Source organism: Oryzias latipes, chromosome 11, assembly GCF_053564925.1.
Source record: "Oryzias latipes strain Hd-rR chromosome 11, Olatipes_Hd-rR_3.1".
Lineage (NCBI taxonomy): Eukaryota > Metazoa > Chordata > Actinopteri > Beloniformes > Adrianichthyidae > Oryzias > Oryzias latipes.
The window spans coordinates 16,606,946-16,625,524 of NC_136247.1; the positions used below are offsets into that span (position 1 = coordinate 16,606,946).

The 18,579-nt window shown below is 39.5% G+C and overlaps 1 protein-coding gene across 1 annotated transcript in view; it reads right to left on the reverse strand.

Moving 5' to 3' along the window:
* Nucleotides 1–2,548: 2,548 nt before the first annotated feature.
* angpt2b (angiopoietin 2b) overlaps nt 2,549–18,579 on the reverse strand; it is a 28,436-nt gene continuing 12,405 nt past the window's right edge. Inside the window, exons 4-9 of the mRNA XM_004074025.5 lie at nt 17,528–17,760; nt 17,095–17,219; nt 12,532–12,633; nt 9,640–9,806; nt 5,568–5,698; nt 2,549–5,339 (exon numbers count right to left, since the gene is read on the reverse strand). Of these exons, the coding sequence (XP_004074073.1) occupies nt 5,179–5,339; nt 5,568–5,698; nt 9,640–9,806; nt 12,532–12,633; nt 17,095–17,219; nt 17,528–17,760 (919 nt within the window). The 3' untranslated portion in view covers nt 2,549–5,178. The remainder of the gene's footprint in view (nt 5,340–5,567; nt 5,699–9,639; nt 9,807–12,531; nt 12,634–17,094; nt 17,220–17,527; nt 17,761–18,579) is intronic.

The following is an 18,579-nucleotide window of genomic DNA, read 5'->3' on the forward strand; positions in this document are numbered from 1 at the left end:
GGATCCAACTAGAGATGCAACTGATAAATGTCCCTCTCATTCGGTTCAAACCTCAATTTTTGAGTGATGATTTTGACAGAAAAGTTATAATTAGAAAAAAAAAACATTTTTTTTAAATTTGCTAATTAACAAGTATCAATGAATGTAATATACCAATAAACCATGGGCGGCCGTGGTACAGTGGTAGTCAACTTCTGATCAGAAAATTGCAGGTTCAATTCCCACCTTGCCTGCCCATGTGCCAAAGTGTCCTTGGGCAAGACTCTGAACCCCATGTTGCCTCTGGTGGAAGGTTGGTACCAGTATTTGGCAGCGGAGCTGCCGTCAGTGTGTGAATGTGTGAATGGGTTTGTGACTGTGAAGCGCTTTGGGCCTTCAAGGAAGGTAGCAAAGCTCTATAAAAGTATATGTCATTTATAATAAATAATAAATCCGTTTTAAGCTACTTTCACATTGCCCCCGGCAACGCGCACTCAAACACGAATAAGTGCGCATTTTGGTCTTCCACGTTCAAAATTCCAGCGTTTATGCTATATAAGTGTCTATTACCATTTTCGGGCTTTACGTACAAAACGTGCGGCTATTGAAAGCGCATTGAAAGTCAAACCAATGGAACTTTGACCAATCGGGACACGGATTTGGTGGTGACGTTTGGACTTTTAACTCACGGAAATGCAGCTGCTTAAATATGGATCATGGAGGAGAAATGATTACTTGCGGTTTGTGCCCGGCTGGAATTACATCACACCAAATCTTTCACATATCAGAATAGAGGCGAAATTTGCACCACTCAGACAATTTTTTCCAAGCTTCTTTCAACTGTAGGTGGCGGCCATATGACAGTAAACAGTAGAAAAAGAAGCCCCTCCCTGCTTGTCCAGTGTAAACACCATGGGCTAAATGCACAGTCAAGAATGTGTGTTTAGGGCTCACTTGCCCTGTGGGTATGTAAACTTCCAATGTACACATATTAGTGTGCAGTAGGGATGCAACAATTCACTGTTCCTGGTTCAAACTGTTTTCAAGTAGTTGCTTGTTTTAAACCATTGCCTTGTCCTTCAGTGATTTGGGATCCAAAAAACCACTTAGTGGACCAAACATGACTTAATTGCAGCCCAGGGTCTATGTGTTCATCTATTTAATCTGGCCCGCCAAACAGAATTAATCATATTAATAACCTTTATTAAAAAAAAAAAAATCTTTTTTTTTTCTGCTGTGGTACCATAGATGGTGCTGTAAAAATAAACTGACCTTTATTTAGGTGCAGAAAGTTAATCTGCATTCATTGGAATAATTTGTTTTTTTTCTGACACTCATGCGTGTTTTTCAAGTCGGACACTCATTTTTCCTACACTACATGAACGCAGCATTTCTCTTCTTACATATATCTTATCTTATTACATCTTATTACATATATCTTCTTACATATATATAAATATATATATATATATATATATATATATATATATATATATATATATATATATATATATATATATATATATATATATATATATATATATATTGTGTGAGTTGTCAGTCAAAATGAAAGCAGGTTTCATCCAGATTCTATGTTATTTCTTTTATTAATGAGGTGGATTACCAAAACACTCCACGCATGTGCTCCTATGGGGCCCTTTTGTCAACTTGCAAACTAGAACCCTTTGTTCTAAGTTAAACGTTTGCCTGCCCTCGGTGTAACTTGTTTGGTTTTAAACTGGGAATCATGGCATGCCTCATTCCCACTGTAAAGAAAAACAGGATGAAAGAAGAATCTGATTTTGCTCAGTTATCTTGACTGATACAATGAGAATGTATTTATAGTGCCATTTGAAAAAAAATAAATTGTCAAAGTTACTGAATGTTAAAACGTGCCTCCAAATGGATCAACAGAGTTTAAGACCAGTCTGAAAGCACAGCGGACCAGGTTCTGCTTTGACTCACTCTGCCTGAACTAAACCGTTTCATTTATTGAGCCAGTGAACCACGTCGAGTGGTCTTTGTTAAAGCCGCCTTGATGGATTCACCTCCGTCCCCCTCTGCTGTGACACATCGCCTGTCCAGGACTTGGAGGCTGTAAACTTGTTTAGCAGTGGTGTCAGATGACTCATGCACCGTGTTGGGCAGGGTTTTTATTTATTTATTTATTTAAGTAAGCCTTCAACTCCAGAGCTAAAGCTCCACTGTTCACATTCTTTTATCTACCCTCTTCAGCAATTAACGTAAATCCAGTGGATTCAGGAGCAAAGAAAAGCCTCTTTGGGTCCTTACGCAACACTTTACGTCAGTAATGTGTTGCATATTGACGCAAAATTGATTGAGGAGTATGTCGAAGAGTGTGTATTATTTAGGATTCACCAGCGACATATCTGGTGGCAAACGGTTAAGGTCTATCGTTTAAGGCTCCTGTCATTTGATTCACTTGTATTTGCATTACATCCACTTCCAAATACTCTAGTACTTCGAATTTCTAAAACGTTTCTATCATTAATTACACAGGAAAACAAAATATTTTAGACACTACTGTAAGACTGAGTCTAAGAAACCGTTTGACAGTACATTAAAAAGAGTCTTTTATTGAGCACAAAACATTCTATAAAAAGTCTCCTTTTTTATGTATTTGAATACAATTTCCAAATATTTTACAAGCAAATATAAGCCACAGCTTAAAATGTTTGTACAATAAACAACATTTCTGGTTGCAATGTCTGAATTTGTAATGAATTTGCAGCAGCAGCAGAAGAAGTGAAGATGAGACGTTTAATCGTTCCCTCTGTCCGTCCTTTGCAGGGATTGTGGACATGACCGGCCGACATCCCCATGAGTCATCCTCCACTTAGCAAGGGCTGCCGTCCCTGGCGTGCACCAGCAGATGCAGGTTAGTGTTAGTTGAGGTACAATCCATCTGCTTCCTAATGGGAACCACGGGGATCAGTGCTATTGGATGATTCATCAGATCAGCGGTGCAAAGCGCTCTTCATCTGACTTCCTATCTCCAGCTTGTGTGAGTCGCTGAAGCAGGCGAAGCAAACATGAAGATAAACACCTGGCTCGGTGGGGTAACGGGCAACAAAACTCCTTGTCAGGTTACATTTTGAACAAAATCCAAACAAAGTTTACTGCTTAGTACCCAGATAATGTTATGATTCATTTGTGAGAGTAAATCACATCAGCAGAGGTGTATGATGGTCTTTTATGAGCAAAAAGTCCCACAAATATGTTCTTTACGAGAGGTGTGTGTGTGGCGAGAATATTCCTAATGAAAACCCCTTTGGGAGGCAGAAGGAAAAGGCTGGTCAAGCTGCTCTTCTTTATTGTTGTGTTTATGTCATGAAGGATGGTAAACCACTCAAGTTTAGGTTATCCTAAACGACATTGTATATGGACCTATATACACTCAACTATACTTGTAAACACTTTAAAACACAAAGGCAAAGAGTTTATAAGGCCTTAGTAGGAAATACATTTTTGAATTTGATTGATTTCTTTTTTTAAATTACATCCCTTTACAAATAGTTTTACTTTACAACAAAAACATTCTTGCATAAGAAAAACTGAGACACTTGGATACGGGGTTTGTTTTGTTCACTAACACAAGAAAAAGTACAAAAGTTCCAATGTGGAAATAAATCTTAAAATCTAGATGTTATTGAGAAAAAAAGTGACATGGTGGTATTAAGACACGCTCTGATCTATTTTGATCCCAGTGGGGTTTTAATTAAAATTATGCCATTTTTAGCCAAAATCTGAAAAACCTGTGTCGTTTTCTAGGCCAGTTTCTGCAGAGCAGCAGGAGTTTGTTACAAATTCCCCTCTGAGTGGATGGCAGAATGATTGTTACTGAACAACCCCCCTGCCCCTTCCTGTCACCCATAACTGAGCTGTCTGTCTACATGATCCCCCGCTAGCTTACAGCTCCTCACAACTATCATTAGCAGTGCAACAAAATGGTGAGTAACATCCAGATTCCAGCTCAGACGAGGGAAAACAAAGACGTACATGGATCTATTTGTTGACAAGTGGATGCATCAGAATGGAGCGGTGCAGGGAGCTTGAGGCCCAATCAGCCTATTTTCTACATAACAAATACAATCTGTATTTTTTTAATCTGCTCCCGATTCTCAACGGTTTGAATAACGTAATGCTCAGCAATGTACTTTTAATTTTCTATTAATGTCCTCCATTGTCATAAAAATGTTTAAAATACCAAAAGCACCATTTTCATTGGACTGGGTCTTTAAGATAATTGACAATAAAATGACTTCAGAAACGCTACAACCAACGGGAAGACGGTGTTTTTGATTGTTGGGCATGTGTTAAAAAATTTGACACCCTTTCCTGGTCCATAAAGTATTTACAGAAAGCAACAAACGGCAAACTGTCTGGAAAAAAATAATATTAAAGTTAGACCTGATTCTACTTTGGGGAGCAGTGTTACTTAAATGAAATCTTTTGTTTGGCAAATTTTGTGTCAAAGGCATGGACAATAAGAATGGACACTTTGTATTCTGTTAGACTCTGATTAGGGGGGTTATTGGATTTTTTTTGTGATGGGGATGTATCTCTATGTATTGTGTATTCTGTTTTTCAGTGTCATATAAGCCCGTGTGGGCTGGGCACATTAGTGCATGACACTTAAATAAATCAAATCAATCAAATAAATGAAAAATAGCCTACAGGAAAGAAAACAAAATGAGAGAAGAGAAATACTGGCTAGTCCTGCTAGACATCTGAATATATTCATCTAATTACTAGCACATGTTTAGTTAGATTTGATTTTCTATCCCTAATGCAGTTTGACTTTTCTTCGGATTTGGGCTTTTTTTGTTGTTTTCTTGAAATAAACGGTAATTATGCAACTGTGTTTACTTCTTTGGTTTGTGGAAACCAAACTGTGAAAGGACCACACTTTTGCCTTTTCCAAACCAGAACGCAGTCATCTTGATTCCTACAAAGGTTGTTTGTGTTAGTTACAATGAGCATGGAAACTGGATTTGGGATCCTTTCATATTTGTGCTTGATTAAAAACTTTCATTCTATTTAGAAAAACTACCAGCCTTTAGTTTTTCAAGTTCCATATATTAATGTTTAGGCTGAAAAGTTCCCAAAACATTCAGTACCTTTTTTTTTTTAGTTTTTTTTTTCCTTTTCTGTAATTTTTTCTAGAAATGTAATCATTTAAAAATTAGCTGGTCGCACCATCATGGTTGTCATGGTAGCCATCGTATTTGGACCCTTCCAATAGTACCACTTAATCCCATTGTAGCGGACAACATTAGAGGAAGCAGGATAATAAATGCCATTCAGGTTGGATGGACCACAAGCCTCAAACCACCATCCTGCATAGAGATCAGGAGAAAAAAAGGCCATTGAGTTTCAAGCTCAGGAAATGTAAAAGCCAAAGCGCACATCTGTAAGTCAGCAATAACTTTATACAGGCGCAAAGGGAAATGCAAATCCACTGCAAGACATTTACAAGGAGGTGCACAGAAATGTTAAACGAGATTATAAAGAGACAGCTTTAGACGGCGGCAGATGAGCAGCACCATTTGATAGACACGGCTTACCTCCGGACGCGAGCTGAGCGCACTTGCAGGTGCAGCTGTCATTGTCTCTGTCCTTGGTGCTGAACTGGCTTCCAGTGTGGGTGAGGCTGCTGGTTCGTCCGGCGGTGCCACTGAAGCCATCGGCGTGGAGGCTGAAAGTTTGAGGATTAACACAGACTTTCATTAAAGAAAAGCAGTCATTTAAATTGGAGAATGTGGAGCTGAACTCTGCTGTTTTTACCATTTCTAAAATGAATCTCTTAGGTCCCTGACAAAACTTTATGGTTTTAAAGGCTTCTTTTGTCAATAGATACTGACATGATGAGGTTTGTAGAGGCAAACGTGCTGCTTCTTAATGTTCAGTTTAGATTTTCCACAAGGTGGTTTGCCTGCAGGCGTATTTTACTTTGTAAAATCAACAAAAACCAAGAAAAAAAGGTCTTTGCTGTTTCTTTACATGAATCATTTGAAAGGCTTGTATTTTGATGAAACACCAAAATCAGTCACTTTTTGGAAAACCAAGGGAAAAGTAAATAAACAAAAGGGTTGCATTCTGTAGCTCTTATAAGCCACTCAGGGGTATATTGCAGTATTTTTTGTTTTAATAATGTAAATTCTCCCCCAGATTTCCGTTGTTGATAAATGTCAAAATAAAATAAAAGAAACCTGAAAGCCTCCCATTTTTTTTCCTCCATGCTGTGCATTGTCTGTAAAACACACGCAAAGAATCCCCCCCCCCCCCCCATGTGAGTAGTTTTTCCCAAACTGCAGTTGCACACGCTCCTTTCTTTGTCCATCCATGTTTGCATGGCTTTGAAGACGAGGGAGGTCAGTATTGCTGCACGGCCCTCTCTCCTTTGCACGGTCATTCTGTCTTGTTAGTGCTACGCTCTCTGCAGAGTTATCCGCTGCCTCCTCGTCCCCCTCCTCTGTAGCCCGGGGCACGCGTCTGTGATGACTAAATGAAGAATCCTCCTTGTGGATTTGTGAGTTCACAGGCCAGGACAACACGTCACGGAGAGATGCCAAAGTAAGGTTTGAGGTGACAGCGCTTGGGACAAGCAAGCAAAATGATGAAATAGGAGAAAGTGGGATGTTTTGTCATGCAACTAAAGCGATACTTTTCAGAATAAATTGAATTAAGCTACAAAACTATTAAATTAGACATGATGGTGACCACAGGCTATGGGATATCCTGTTGGACAGGTTGAGGAAGGCAGCTTTTCTAACTGCCTAAACATTTGCGTTCGCCATCCCATCCAGACATGCTGGTTCAGCTCATCCACCAACACCACGGACCACATTCTAACTCCTTTCAAGGTGACTGTCTGTTACATTGTTATTGTATGCATTCCTAATGAAGATAGTGTTACATTTAGGGAATGTCTGCTGCTTTCTTTACTATATGGAAAGCTATTCTTGGCTGGCTCAGATGAGAAGGTGGTTTGCCACACTGATGATTAATGCATGAACTTTGAGGTGAGGACCTCCATGCTGCTCCAGGGAGCACGCTGGATGCAGTTAAGGATGAGAATTTCTTCAGTTGACCATCTGTGGAGCGCCACAGGTCTGGCTTGGGAATAATATAACTCCGCAGGCCAAGCCGGCGTCTTCCCTGTGCCGTGGGAGCCCCTACACGTTGAACGCGTTAAAGAGAAGGTGATCTAAGATCCAGCAGGCCGCAGAGGTGATTACATTCAGTCAGGTGCTTCACCTCAAACTGAGTAGCCAAGAGGCAAGACTGTAGAACATTCAATTTTGCCCCGCTATGATGTGGAAGAAATTCAGGCAAATTGAATTTGCTGCACAATTACAGCTCTTGGAAGCAAACACCCACATGTGATCATAATTTGTCAGCCCCGACATCATAAGCTTTCTAAACTTTTACCGCATAAGGGCAAATCCCAGTGAGTTTTTGTGAAATCTACCCCAGTCTATTTTGATTTGCACTTTCTTTCTGTCTCTTTTTGAAGGAAGCACAGCTTCAGCTTGCCAGGAGATAATCTTGTTAATGATTGTAGGGTTACCGTGGAGGTAAAGATTGAGCTGCATTTTAGAGGGACCTGGCTGCTGACAACAAGATGACACATGACATCATCGGGCAGAAGCGTAAAGCATGCAACTTTAGGTCAAAGCATAATTTATTTAATTTATTTATGATAGTGGTCCCTTGCTATTTCATGATTCACCTTTCACTGTCTCACTGATTTTGTTCAGTGCATTTTGCAGGCTATTATACTTATAAACAAAAGGAACACTGTACATGCATCAGAGTGGGATTTGTGTTTGTGCCAAACAAAACTGTAAAGCTTTGTAAAGTGACCTGGTTCCAAAAGATTTTACGAAATGTCCCTTGTGCTATCTTAGATGACCCCACCCTTACATTGACGTGTTCTCCCTACCATGACAAAGGTGGATAAAGGTGGAAAGATTTCATGTAATCCATGGACACCAGTGAAGATCACAAATCATTGAAGAAAAAAGGTTCAGAGCACTGTCTAGTGGGTCTAGATGACCCGAATCCCAACGTTAAAGTGCCTAGGATAGGACAAGGGTTACAAAACAATGAGCTTTATTTTGAAGGTCTGAAAATGAAGTTGATTATGTTTGTGCTAATGTGAAACAGATCCGTTCTTTGTGGAGGAATGCTTTTTTTTTAAATAAAATTGAAGTTTTATAATCTTATAACAATAAACATACAAGGCCTTTTAAATTCACATTCAAAACAATTTCAGAAATATTACATATATTATTATAGCTCAAAGGGCCTTTAGTGTGCTTTTCTTAAGCCCCTTCAGAGTAAACTATATCCATGTATGTGATTCCTGTGGCACACTAAAGAACAATGTTTTTATAAAAATAGGAATTATTTTCTAAGCTCATTTTCCTACCCACAAGTAAGACAATTCGATCTTTGAGGCCCCGCCTTTGGCTCTGTGTGGGTGGCGGCCATTACATGACTTCAACCAAGAGCTGGCCTTTGCCGCGTGTCTGTCTTTAGCCCACGAAAACAAATAACATCCAAACTTTTGCAAAGATAGATGTTCATTTTGTGAATATAAAATAAACACGTCTTGCCAATCACTGCTACCTTAGCAGAGAAAGTGGGTGTGTCTGTTAGCCTGGGGACGGTGCTGGCGGTGCAGACTCTTCCAGGAAGGGGCTGTTCCACACTTTATGTCATCACAATGAGCACAGCCCCTCCCAACTCCCAAAGTAGCGGGTCGTCACAGACAGGTTTTTAAAGGAACGGTTAGAAATGCGTAAACTGATCAAGATACCGCTTTTGGGGTGTTTACAGAGAGAAATGAACATTACAATACACTTAAAAGCTCAAAAAATTTAGCTTTAAAAATGTGAATCAGGGGGAAGTGTTAAAGTCACCAGTACAAAATAAAGTTTTAGAGGGCAGGTTAAGCTTAAATTAGGGGAAAAAAATGGTAATTGTTTTATCACTTTCAGAATAAAGTGATCAGGATTATAAAATACGTTTTAAAGCTTAAAACGAAAAAGAGTTAGAGTCACCATTTAAAAAAAAAAAACGTTTTTTTTGTTTTTTTTTCTGGCTGATTGGGGATATTTCTATTTCTGGTCGAGGACTTCCAGGTCTGTTCGATGATTCTTGCAGCCAGGTCCTTTTGAGTATTTCCAGACGTTTTTGTGCTCCTTCAAGAGATGCATTTTAGGGCACTGCTGTTAAGATCCGAAGCAAACTCAAATGGGTCAATTCAATTTTTCATTCGAAACAACATTTCAGGACGACAAAAACGTGTTTTAAAGTGTGTGAAAGACTTGAGAACTCATAAAAATATGCTGGCATTTAAACAGCAGAGAAAAAAACTTGTAGGGCATTTGCTGCACTTTGATTGTTCCACCCGAGAAGGCTCTTGACGAGCGCTCAAAGAATAATTACAGCCTGCTGATGTCATATATGTGGAACTAATTGTTCTTAAGCGTTTTACTTTAACATGCTGTCAGATCTCTGTGTGGCATCCCCTCTGTTACCGCTTCTGGTACAACCACTTCATAATTTAATTAAAGAAAATGTTGTTTGCTTGAATAATAACGACCTTAAGCTGCATTATGTTTCCACCTGTAGTTGTTTTCCTCTCCGTCTATGTAGAAGCGGTCGTAGTGCGAGAAGGCCTCGTTCCCCTCCCTGTCTTTGAGCTGGACATGCAGGCTGTATTCCTGGGAGCTGGTCAGCTTGTGGATGATCTCATTCCCCAGCCAGTGCTCCCCTGACGGTTCTCCAAAGCCCTGCATCGAACACAAAGATATGGCAACATGAGACACGCACACACACACACCAAAAAAAACCTCTAACATTTTTTACTGACAATCTCCCAGAATTTTTGCTTTAATATGGAAAAAGCTGGTTTTCCATGAAAGTACATTTATCACGTCGATTACTTAAGACAGTCCAGTGAGACTTTGACTGAAATATTCCACTCCCAAAGCTTCAGGCTAGTCAACAGCCAAGTCAATATACCTATCTACCTACCTATTTATCTCCCTCACCCCTTTAGCCTAAAAAAGCTAAGGTTACACCTGGCCTCGTGAAATGTCCCACTTTTTAGTTTGAACACAAGAAAAAGGCATTACAATAAATTCATAAACGGTGATGGAGATTAGGTTTCTTTTGATGTTTATGTTCCCAATTACGAAGAGAAGGATTACTTTAACCCTGTGAGTGTGTGTAAACTTTAGAAGAGCTTCACGTGGGATGTTCTTTTAGGATGTGACTAAGAAGGATTCTATCACTAGACAATGAAAAAACGAAAGCATTATTAAAGTTCTTCTTTAAATATTTATATCATACCATCTGCCTCTTCATAGTATGAATGTATGATCAATTCAATTTTAGATTTGATCTAAATTTCTTATTTTAGCCTAAAACAGATGAATAACAATGCGAGTTGTAAAATATATTTATTTATTGTAAAATTTTACAAGAAATCTCAAAAAGTTTCTTTTTGACTTAAAACGTGAAGCTGACATAAAACATAAGAAACTGTTATATAGGTAACCATAAGAACCTAGGAACAATCAGGCAAAACTCCTTGCAAAGAGGACATTGTATTAATTTCATTTTCGTCTCAAATTTTCAGTTAAAAGGCACAATTTGTTTAAGATTTCTAAAACTTTGAAACATCTTTTTTAAATGGAACTTTTTAGGAATAGACAGACTTCGAGTAGACATTAGGAAATTGAATCTACTTCCTTTTCATTGATTTGTTAGTGAAATGTAACTGCCACGATTCTTTCAAAACCTTCCACTTCCCTTATAAATTATTTAACCCTTTGATATCGGAGTTTTAGCTCCAATGTTGACATTCCATAAATCTTGAATCATTTACACAATTAACCTAATTCTTGTGCAATAAAGCTGAGAAAATCGGCTTTATGCAATGCTTTATGTTAGTACTGTGTTACGTATGAAAAGCCATGATCATGGAAACGGTCAAAGAATTAGTTTAAGTCAAAGAGACTGTGTTATTTAGGTGTCACTGGCGAAATCTCTGGTACTAAAGGATTTAGACTAGAGGTCGGCAAAGTCAGTGGTGTGACAACAATAAGCACTGTCGTCTGTTTCTGTTTTTTGTATTACCAAGAAAAGTGGAGTTGGAGCGACAATCTCTTTTCACAATGAGCTTCTTTCCTCCTATGGGGTCATGAGGAAAGGGTTGATTCATGTAGCCCTGTAACTCTGACCTCGCCCACCTTTATAAAAACAATTAAAACCTAGGGTTTTATTTGACCTGGATTTATCATTTAAGGCTCACAATATAGCTATGATCACAAAGATACTTTCTAAAAGGGATGCTGAAAAACACGTTTGTGCATTTGTCACATCTAGCCTTACACAATCGGTGGCTGACTAAATACTTTTTTCCCCTTACTGTATTCTGATAGGTGTAAATATAGTTGGATCTATTCAAGCATTATGTGTTGACTTGCAAAATAAAAGATTTATAGAAAAAGAAATTGCACAAGTTGTTTACTTTTAGTTTTGAGCTGAGTATGTATTCTTTGAGTCATTTTAAATCAGGGGAGGTATGTGGGACATTTATAATCAAGCAGGCAGACCTGTTTGCAACTTTTGATCAATCCTGACCAAAGATTTATGGAGGACGGAGCAGAGCAGGCCACTGAGGCCTTTTGTACATCTACAGGGCCCCAGCCATCTACAGGGCCCCAGTGCTCCCATGCTCTGGCTGGAGCCAAATGTTTATCATTCACTTGTAAAAACATTGTGCTTGAAAGTGGTTTTTGAGCTTTTTTTTTTTTTTTTGGGGGGGGGGGGTCTGGCTGGTTTTGTTTTGCTGTCACATTTCTCTCCCTGTATTTGATTTTCAAACCTAGTCCTGGCAATTGATTTGTTGGCGTGGGAGTGAGACAAATAACTTCTGCGGTCCACCGAAAAACCAGAGGCAGCATCAGTCACTTATTCTAAAAGCTTTGCAATTACTTCTCTTCTATTTTTCTATTGCACAAAAGGAATGTTGTTTTTCTTAAAAAAAAAAAAAAAAAAAACCTGTGTGATGGAGCTCCAATGACAGTCATTAAAACTCAAAACAGAGCAGAAGCCCACCATGTTGAAACACTTGTGACTCAGCGACGGAGCTGCTTTATGGTCAGATTCTTTTTTGGGGCTAAAACTTGTGGACAGATACAAATGACAGTGTTATGCGAGTCCCGAGTGCCTAACCTGCAGACGTGATTCTGTTTATGAGGTTGTGGAAGTCGGAGAGAAGCAGTTAGAGCAGGTGCAAAAACATGGGGGGGTGGTAGCGAACACGAGGGCAGCCAAGCACAACATCCGCAGGTCACCTGGGATCACAGACTAGCCGCTCTCCCACGCCTCCTAATGCCAAACCGCTCAGGAATAATTATTAAAACCTCCTGTGCATAGACATTTGGTGCTGGGGGGTGCAGGCTTCTGAGAGCAACACTTCCTAAACACCCCCATTACAGGTCCTACCATTTTGTAATCCTTCCATCCACGATGGAAATCAACAGAGCCGTTTCTTCGATGCTGCAGGACTGTCCACCCTCCGCCTTCAGTCGTCATGTCGCAGAAGACCTGCAAAGAAAAGGACTGTTATTCTAAAGTTTGCTATGAGCTACCACGGCTGATAAGTTCTGTTCGCTTTAAAAAAGATGGGAAATGCCGCTCTCTGCCAGCTGTTAGGAGAGCTGCTGGCCTCTTTAGCAGCTAAGAGCTCCGCTGCTGTCTGGCTTGTTTGAGCCGGCTTGTAGAGCACAGAGAGCTTTTTCACAGGAGAAAATCTTGTGCAAACAAACTTTTTTCATCTTTCAAACGACTTTATTTGCATTGCAACATGACACAAAAGTACGACAAAGTCTTAGGGTCAGTATACAAAGAATTTAAAAAAAAAAAAATTCACAACTTTAAAGTCGTAAATTTACGAGGGAAAAAAGCCATAAATTAACGAGGAAAAAACACCAAAGTTGTCTGTTTATCGGAGTCTGGCTTGAAGATGAAATATGTGGAGCATTTTGTAAAGCTTCATTTCCGTATAGGTTTAAAAAACAAAAAATCCCGAACCTTTTGGCGACTCAAAATCAAATTATTATTATGGTGTAGTCGTTGTTCCGGTGTTTGGTGTCGCTAAAGCTGAGTTTCATATGTAAAATAAGGAGCTCAGAGACACCTTTGGGTGTAGAGGACTGCTGCAGCTTTTATTTTCCTTTTCATTCACATATCCAGAATTCCTTTTGCCTCATTTTATCATGTAACTGTTATTCGCAAATCACCAAAGCAGAAGGTAAACAGGGTTCCAAGCGTTTCCTCCTCCAGATGAAATGTCTCGTTTCAACATAAAACAACAAAGATGAATTAAAATAGTCTATTATATTAGCATAAGAACATCGAAAATGCATAAAGTGAACAGCTGCAGGGATACCGACGGCTTCTTCAACAGGCTGCAGAGATCCTGCAAGCCACCCATCAACGAATAAATCATTAATAATCTAGTTGTAATCAAGTTTTTTTTTTTTTTCTCGTAAATTTACACGTTTTTTACTCATAGATTTACAACTTTAAATCTCTGAATTTCCTTTCTTTTTTTTTTTTTTGGGTGGCCCCAAAACTCAGTCGTACAAAAGTAACATTTAGGATTAAAAAATTACATACTGTATTTTCAACAATAGCTATAACCCCCAACCTTGTCACAGGTAAAAAAAAACAGAATGAAACAAACATTACTGTGACTATGCTAACTCCTAACCTCGTAATTAACACATAAAAAAAAGACAGAATGAAACCGCCACACGTTAGCTACATTAGTGTATTTATAATGACACCCAACCCTATGTGCAAAACACCTAACACCCTTCAAATTTGCTTTGACAACAATAAACACAACCAGAATTAATCCAAAAATAAGGCGCTCCGGATTATAAAACAACTTCTTTTTTTGTTTTTGTTTTTAAACAAATAATAAGTCTTTTAAATCCCCCTTGTCGTTCAGAAGATACAGTGTTCTGTGGGTTGCAATGAAATGAATGCAAAATGGGGGCAGGGGCTTCACATTTCAGGGTGTCATACAATGATATGACCCAGGTGGGAAGAAAAAACTAACATCTCTGCATGCTCTCTTATCCCTAGGGGGGAAAAAAGTGTGTGTGTGTGTGTGTGTGGGGGGGGGGGGGGGGGGGGGGGGGGGGTTGCGGTTTGGATTTCAACAGATTGCTTTCCTTCTTCCTTGGCAGCGCATTTTGCCATTTAGAAGAACACCAAAAATTAATCTAGTGACCAATTTTGAAATCTAAACTTCTGGGAATTTATTTAGTAATATTCTGTGTGTCTGATGACACTTATTTTGGCATCCTTAAATGCAGGTAGTGCTGACTTGATAGAGTGAACTTTCCAAGCAATGCGAGAAGTGCATAAATCCTCCTAATTAGATAGTTTATTTGCTTGATATGCATATAAAAAAAAATGCTAGGATTTTATTTTCCTTGGCAATCTTTGTATTTTGAACAGTTAATGAAGATGAAACAGTTTGCTGTCATAAATGTAAGAGTTGCTGTGCTGGGCACAGACTAGTATGTTGGCAAAAATCGCAAATGTTTAGACATGAAAGGTTTTTTTTTTTTTTTTGCCGCCCCCCACCCACCAAACACTGCCCCCTGAACAAACAAACATGTGTGCATGCAGTATTCTGGTCATGTGGGAACTTCTCTGCATTTCTAAACAAGGTTTGCAAAAAAGAATTTTAAATCGAAGTCAATTCCCAAATGCTCCAGTCTAAACTCCAGTCATGTGAAACCTACAATTTCTAGCTTTTTTCCAAGAGCAAGCTCAATCAACTCAGTTTAATAAAGGTTTAATTTTCAATTTAATGAGTGGGAATATTTAAATGTGTTTTTGCTTTGAGAAAGTTGTGCTTTTATGACATTTTTAAAAGGGATGCTTTATTTTCAGAACAGAAAAAAACTAACAAATAAGATGATGTCCAGTAAAACAAAAAGATAAGTTTTGCCTCCAGTCAGTCTGAGAAAACACTCGCTGTTTAGAAAATGGGTCATTTAAAAAAAAAAAAAAATTTAACAACTGGTTCGGCTGCCACACAGGAAGTGAATGGCACAGACTGAAAGCAGCCTCGTTTTGGTGAGGAACTTGTTTCTGCTGAAACCAACAACGGCCCCAGTTGGCCAGGAAACACACGGCACATGTGCCTAACACCTGGCTGTCCTGCCCACAGTAACAAAAAAAAATAGGAACTGAGGGAAACAGAGGCAGGAGGGGAGGCAGCCAACAGTAAACTAGGCTGAAAGCAATGCATAACAAAAAGCTGTTTCACCCCTACCAGCTCCACCTCCACCACACTGTTAAAGCCGCAAGAGGGAAGATCTCATCCAAGAAGGCTTGATGTGATTCACAGAAATGATATCCTGCTGCCGGCTGCTATGGCTGAGTTAGCAGAAAGCAGGCATTTCAGATCAGTGGAAGTCCATTCTAGGCTTTTCTGACTCTGTATTCAGCAGCACACGCTCATTCACTGTAAAGTCTGCAGGTTTGATGCTCCTGCTTCTTATTATTTTGGCCCGCTATAACGCAGCGTGGCGTCTGCATCTGTGTTCGTGTTAAAGTCTTTGTGTGTTTTAATGACCCACTCTGATGACAGTTTTGTTTTGGATGTATTTAACATGTTCATGTGACATTCTGCTGATGATAGCGGACATATATAAAGAAAAAAATAAGCGTAACATTTATGCTTAATTTATTCAAATTGCTGTGAATCTGGAGCAGTTGTAAAAAATGCCGTTTTGAAAAAAATCGTATTTGTGACGTAAAAGCAACACCCTTTTATTATTTATTTATTTTATTTTTTAATAAGGACAAACACAAAAAACATAGATCCTTTCATTGAAACCTTCCTCTGTTCCATTGTGATGCATCCACCTGTAGACAACTAGATCCTTTGTTTTTCTTGTCTGAGCTGACATCTGACTCAAAACTATCTGGTTGGATTGCTCCAACATTGCTCACCATTTTTGTTGTCCCGCCCACAACTCCTGCTTCATACACTTGTAATGAGCGTTCATGAACACGCTTTTAGCATACGGTTTTCAAATTGGTCTGTTGCTACCCGATACTAGCCCATGTACATACAGCTAAGAGACGTCATGCAAAATATAGGCGCGGTGCAAATCTTGGCTTTGTCTTTGACAGCTCTCTTCTTGTATATGAAAGACTTGGAGTTATTTAACTCTGCCTGGGCACAAACTTCAATTATTAATGTGTCCTTCACGATCAACTTTCAAACAGCTGCCACCAGGACACCATCCATACGTCACTACCAAATCCGAGTTCCTGATTGGTCAAAGTTCAACTGGTTTAACTTTCAACGTGCGTTCAATGGCTGCATGTTTTGTAGGTTAAATATGCCTATTTTGTAGGCATATTTTGGATAAAAAATATAAAATCATAATGAAAAGACTACTGGGAACACATGGAAATAGTTTAAAAGAGGATCTTTAATGAAATCAGAGGAGTTTTACCTTGTAGTATTTGTTAGGTTGTAACTTATTTAATGCAAGTGTTTTTAACAAGCCTGTAAAGAGATAAAGAATAAAAGAGCCGTGAGACAAAAGGACAAAAGGTTTCAAAAAAAAAAAGTTTCACGTCAGTGTCAGTTAGGTGATATTTGCAGGAAAAGGCCAGTGCTCTTTAACATCTACCTCCCACGCAGCCCAACGTTGTGGGTTTAACTCCAAAATGCTGCCAATGTCATTTTTAGAAGGTTTGATAAACATGGCACATTCGGATGTAAACCACACCTCAGCTTCTGCGACAGAAATTGGGTCAACACACAGCTGGGATTCAACAACATCATCATCACTTATTGTTATGAGGCTGCAATTTGAACTCTTCATTAGGCAGAAGTGTCAGTTTTTTACGGAAGCCTTCAAAGGCCTCTCAAACCTGATGGAGTCAGATTGATGTGAAGCTGTTTGTAGCTAAATTTGGATTTATCATAGAAGTGAAGGCGCTAAGAGGTTAAAGATTTTCTACCTCAACGTCCCGGGTGGAGTTGTGCAGGCGTATGCTATAAACTCCACTCTCTTTCACTCCAGATCGCAGGATTTCTGCGCAGTCCCTGAAATGATGCGGCTCCTTCTTGGGGATGCTGGAAACCTCTGCAGAAACATGAAAGCATATGTTGACAGACTGAAATCCGTAGCTTTTGATCCATATCCAAATGCCATGCTGCATGTGAGCTGTCTTCCTTAAGCCTTTGATGTTTGCAGCCTGAATATTAAATATGGAAGCAGTGTGTCTGCCATCTGAATTACAAGCCGATGCAGATCACCTCTCGCCAGCATAAAACCTCCCCATTCAGCGGTGTTGCCCCATCCCCATTTTTGTGTGTATCTTGGAGTTTTGAATAACAGATGTTGACAGTGCAATTTGCGGCTCCAAACTCTGTAAACTCTCAGGGCCTTACCGTTGCAGTGATTGACTTTCGTCAGCAGCTTCTGCACAGTGTCTGTGAGCATGGCCTGCTGGCTCTGGAGTAAAGTGCTGTTGAGCGTGGAACTTCCAAGCTCCCCCTGAAGCTGACCAACCAGTTGACTCTGCCTTTCCAGCAGATCTTGAAGCTGCTCCTTTTCGCTCTGCAAACTCTGCAGCTCCCTTCCGTATCGAGCTTCAAGCGCCAAAAGCCTTTGTTCTAGGAAACTGTAAAAAAAACAAAAATAAAAAGAGGCCAACCAAAAATATCAAATATGGGTCATCATTTCATTTCCTTGTCTGATGAATAGTGCCTTGCATATGTATTTTAACCCTTGTGCTATCCTATGACCCCACCCTTACATTGACGTGTTATTCCTACCATGACAAAGGTGGATAAAGGTGAAGAGGATTTCATGTAATCCATGGACACCAATGAAGATCACAAATCATTGAAGAAAAAAGGTTCAGAGCACTGTCTTGTGGGGTCTAGATGACCCAACTCCCAATGTTAAAGTGCCTAGAATAGCACAAGGGTTAAAAGAAAAGGAGGTGCAGGTGCAGGATCTAGTGTTCAGCAATTTTTCTTTGGATATGGCGCACAGTTGCACATTTACAAGGGATGACTAATCCACATCAGTGCCAGTCTCACTGGGCTAACACAATATAAACACCTGTACCACAGCAGCACTCACAGATGGCCCAGCAAGCTAAGACGCTCAATCATAGAAGGCAATAACCTGACAGTCTGTGTATGTGTGTGCGTCTCCTTGAGTGGCACTCCCCCACCACCCCTAAATGAAGATCATAAATCCCTGCAGGTTGATCTTTATGGCTTTAACTAACGACTCTGCAGCAGTTATTTAATAAAGCAATCCACCCACCTAGATTGAACAAGCTACTTCTAAACTGTGCATACACTCTGTCCACGATGGATCCTCAATCTCCCACTTAAAGGAGCTGATGGGGTTGAATGTTGGAAGAAGAGGGGGATCACTCCAAATCATTTTCTTTTATATACATTACTTCTAATCCACATCACTGTGG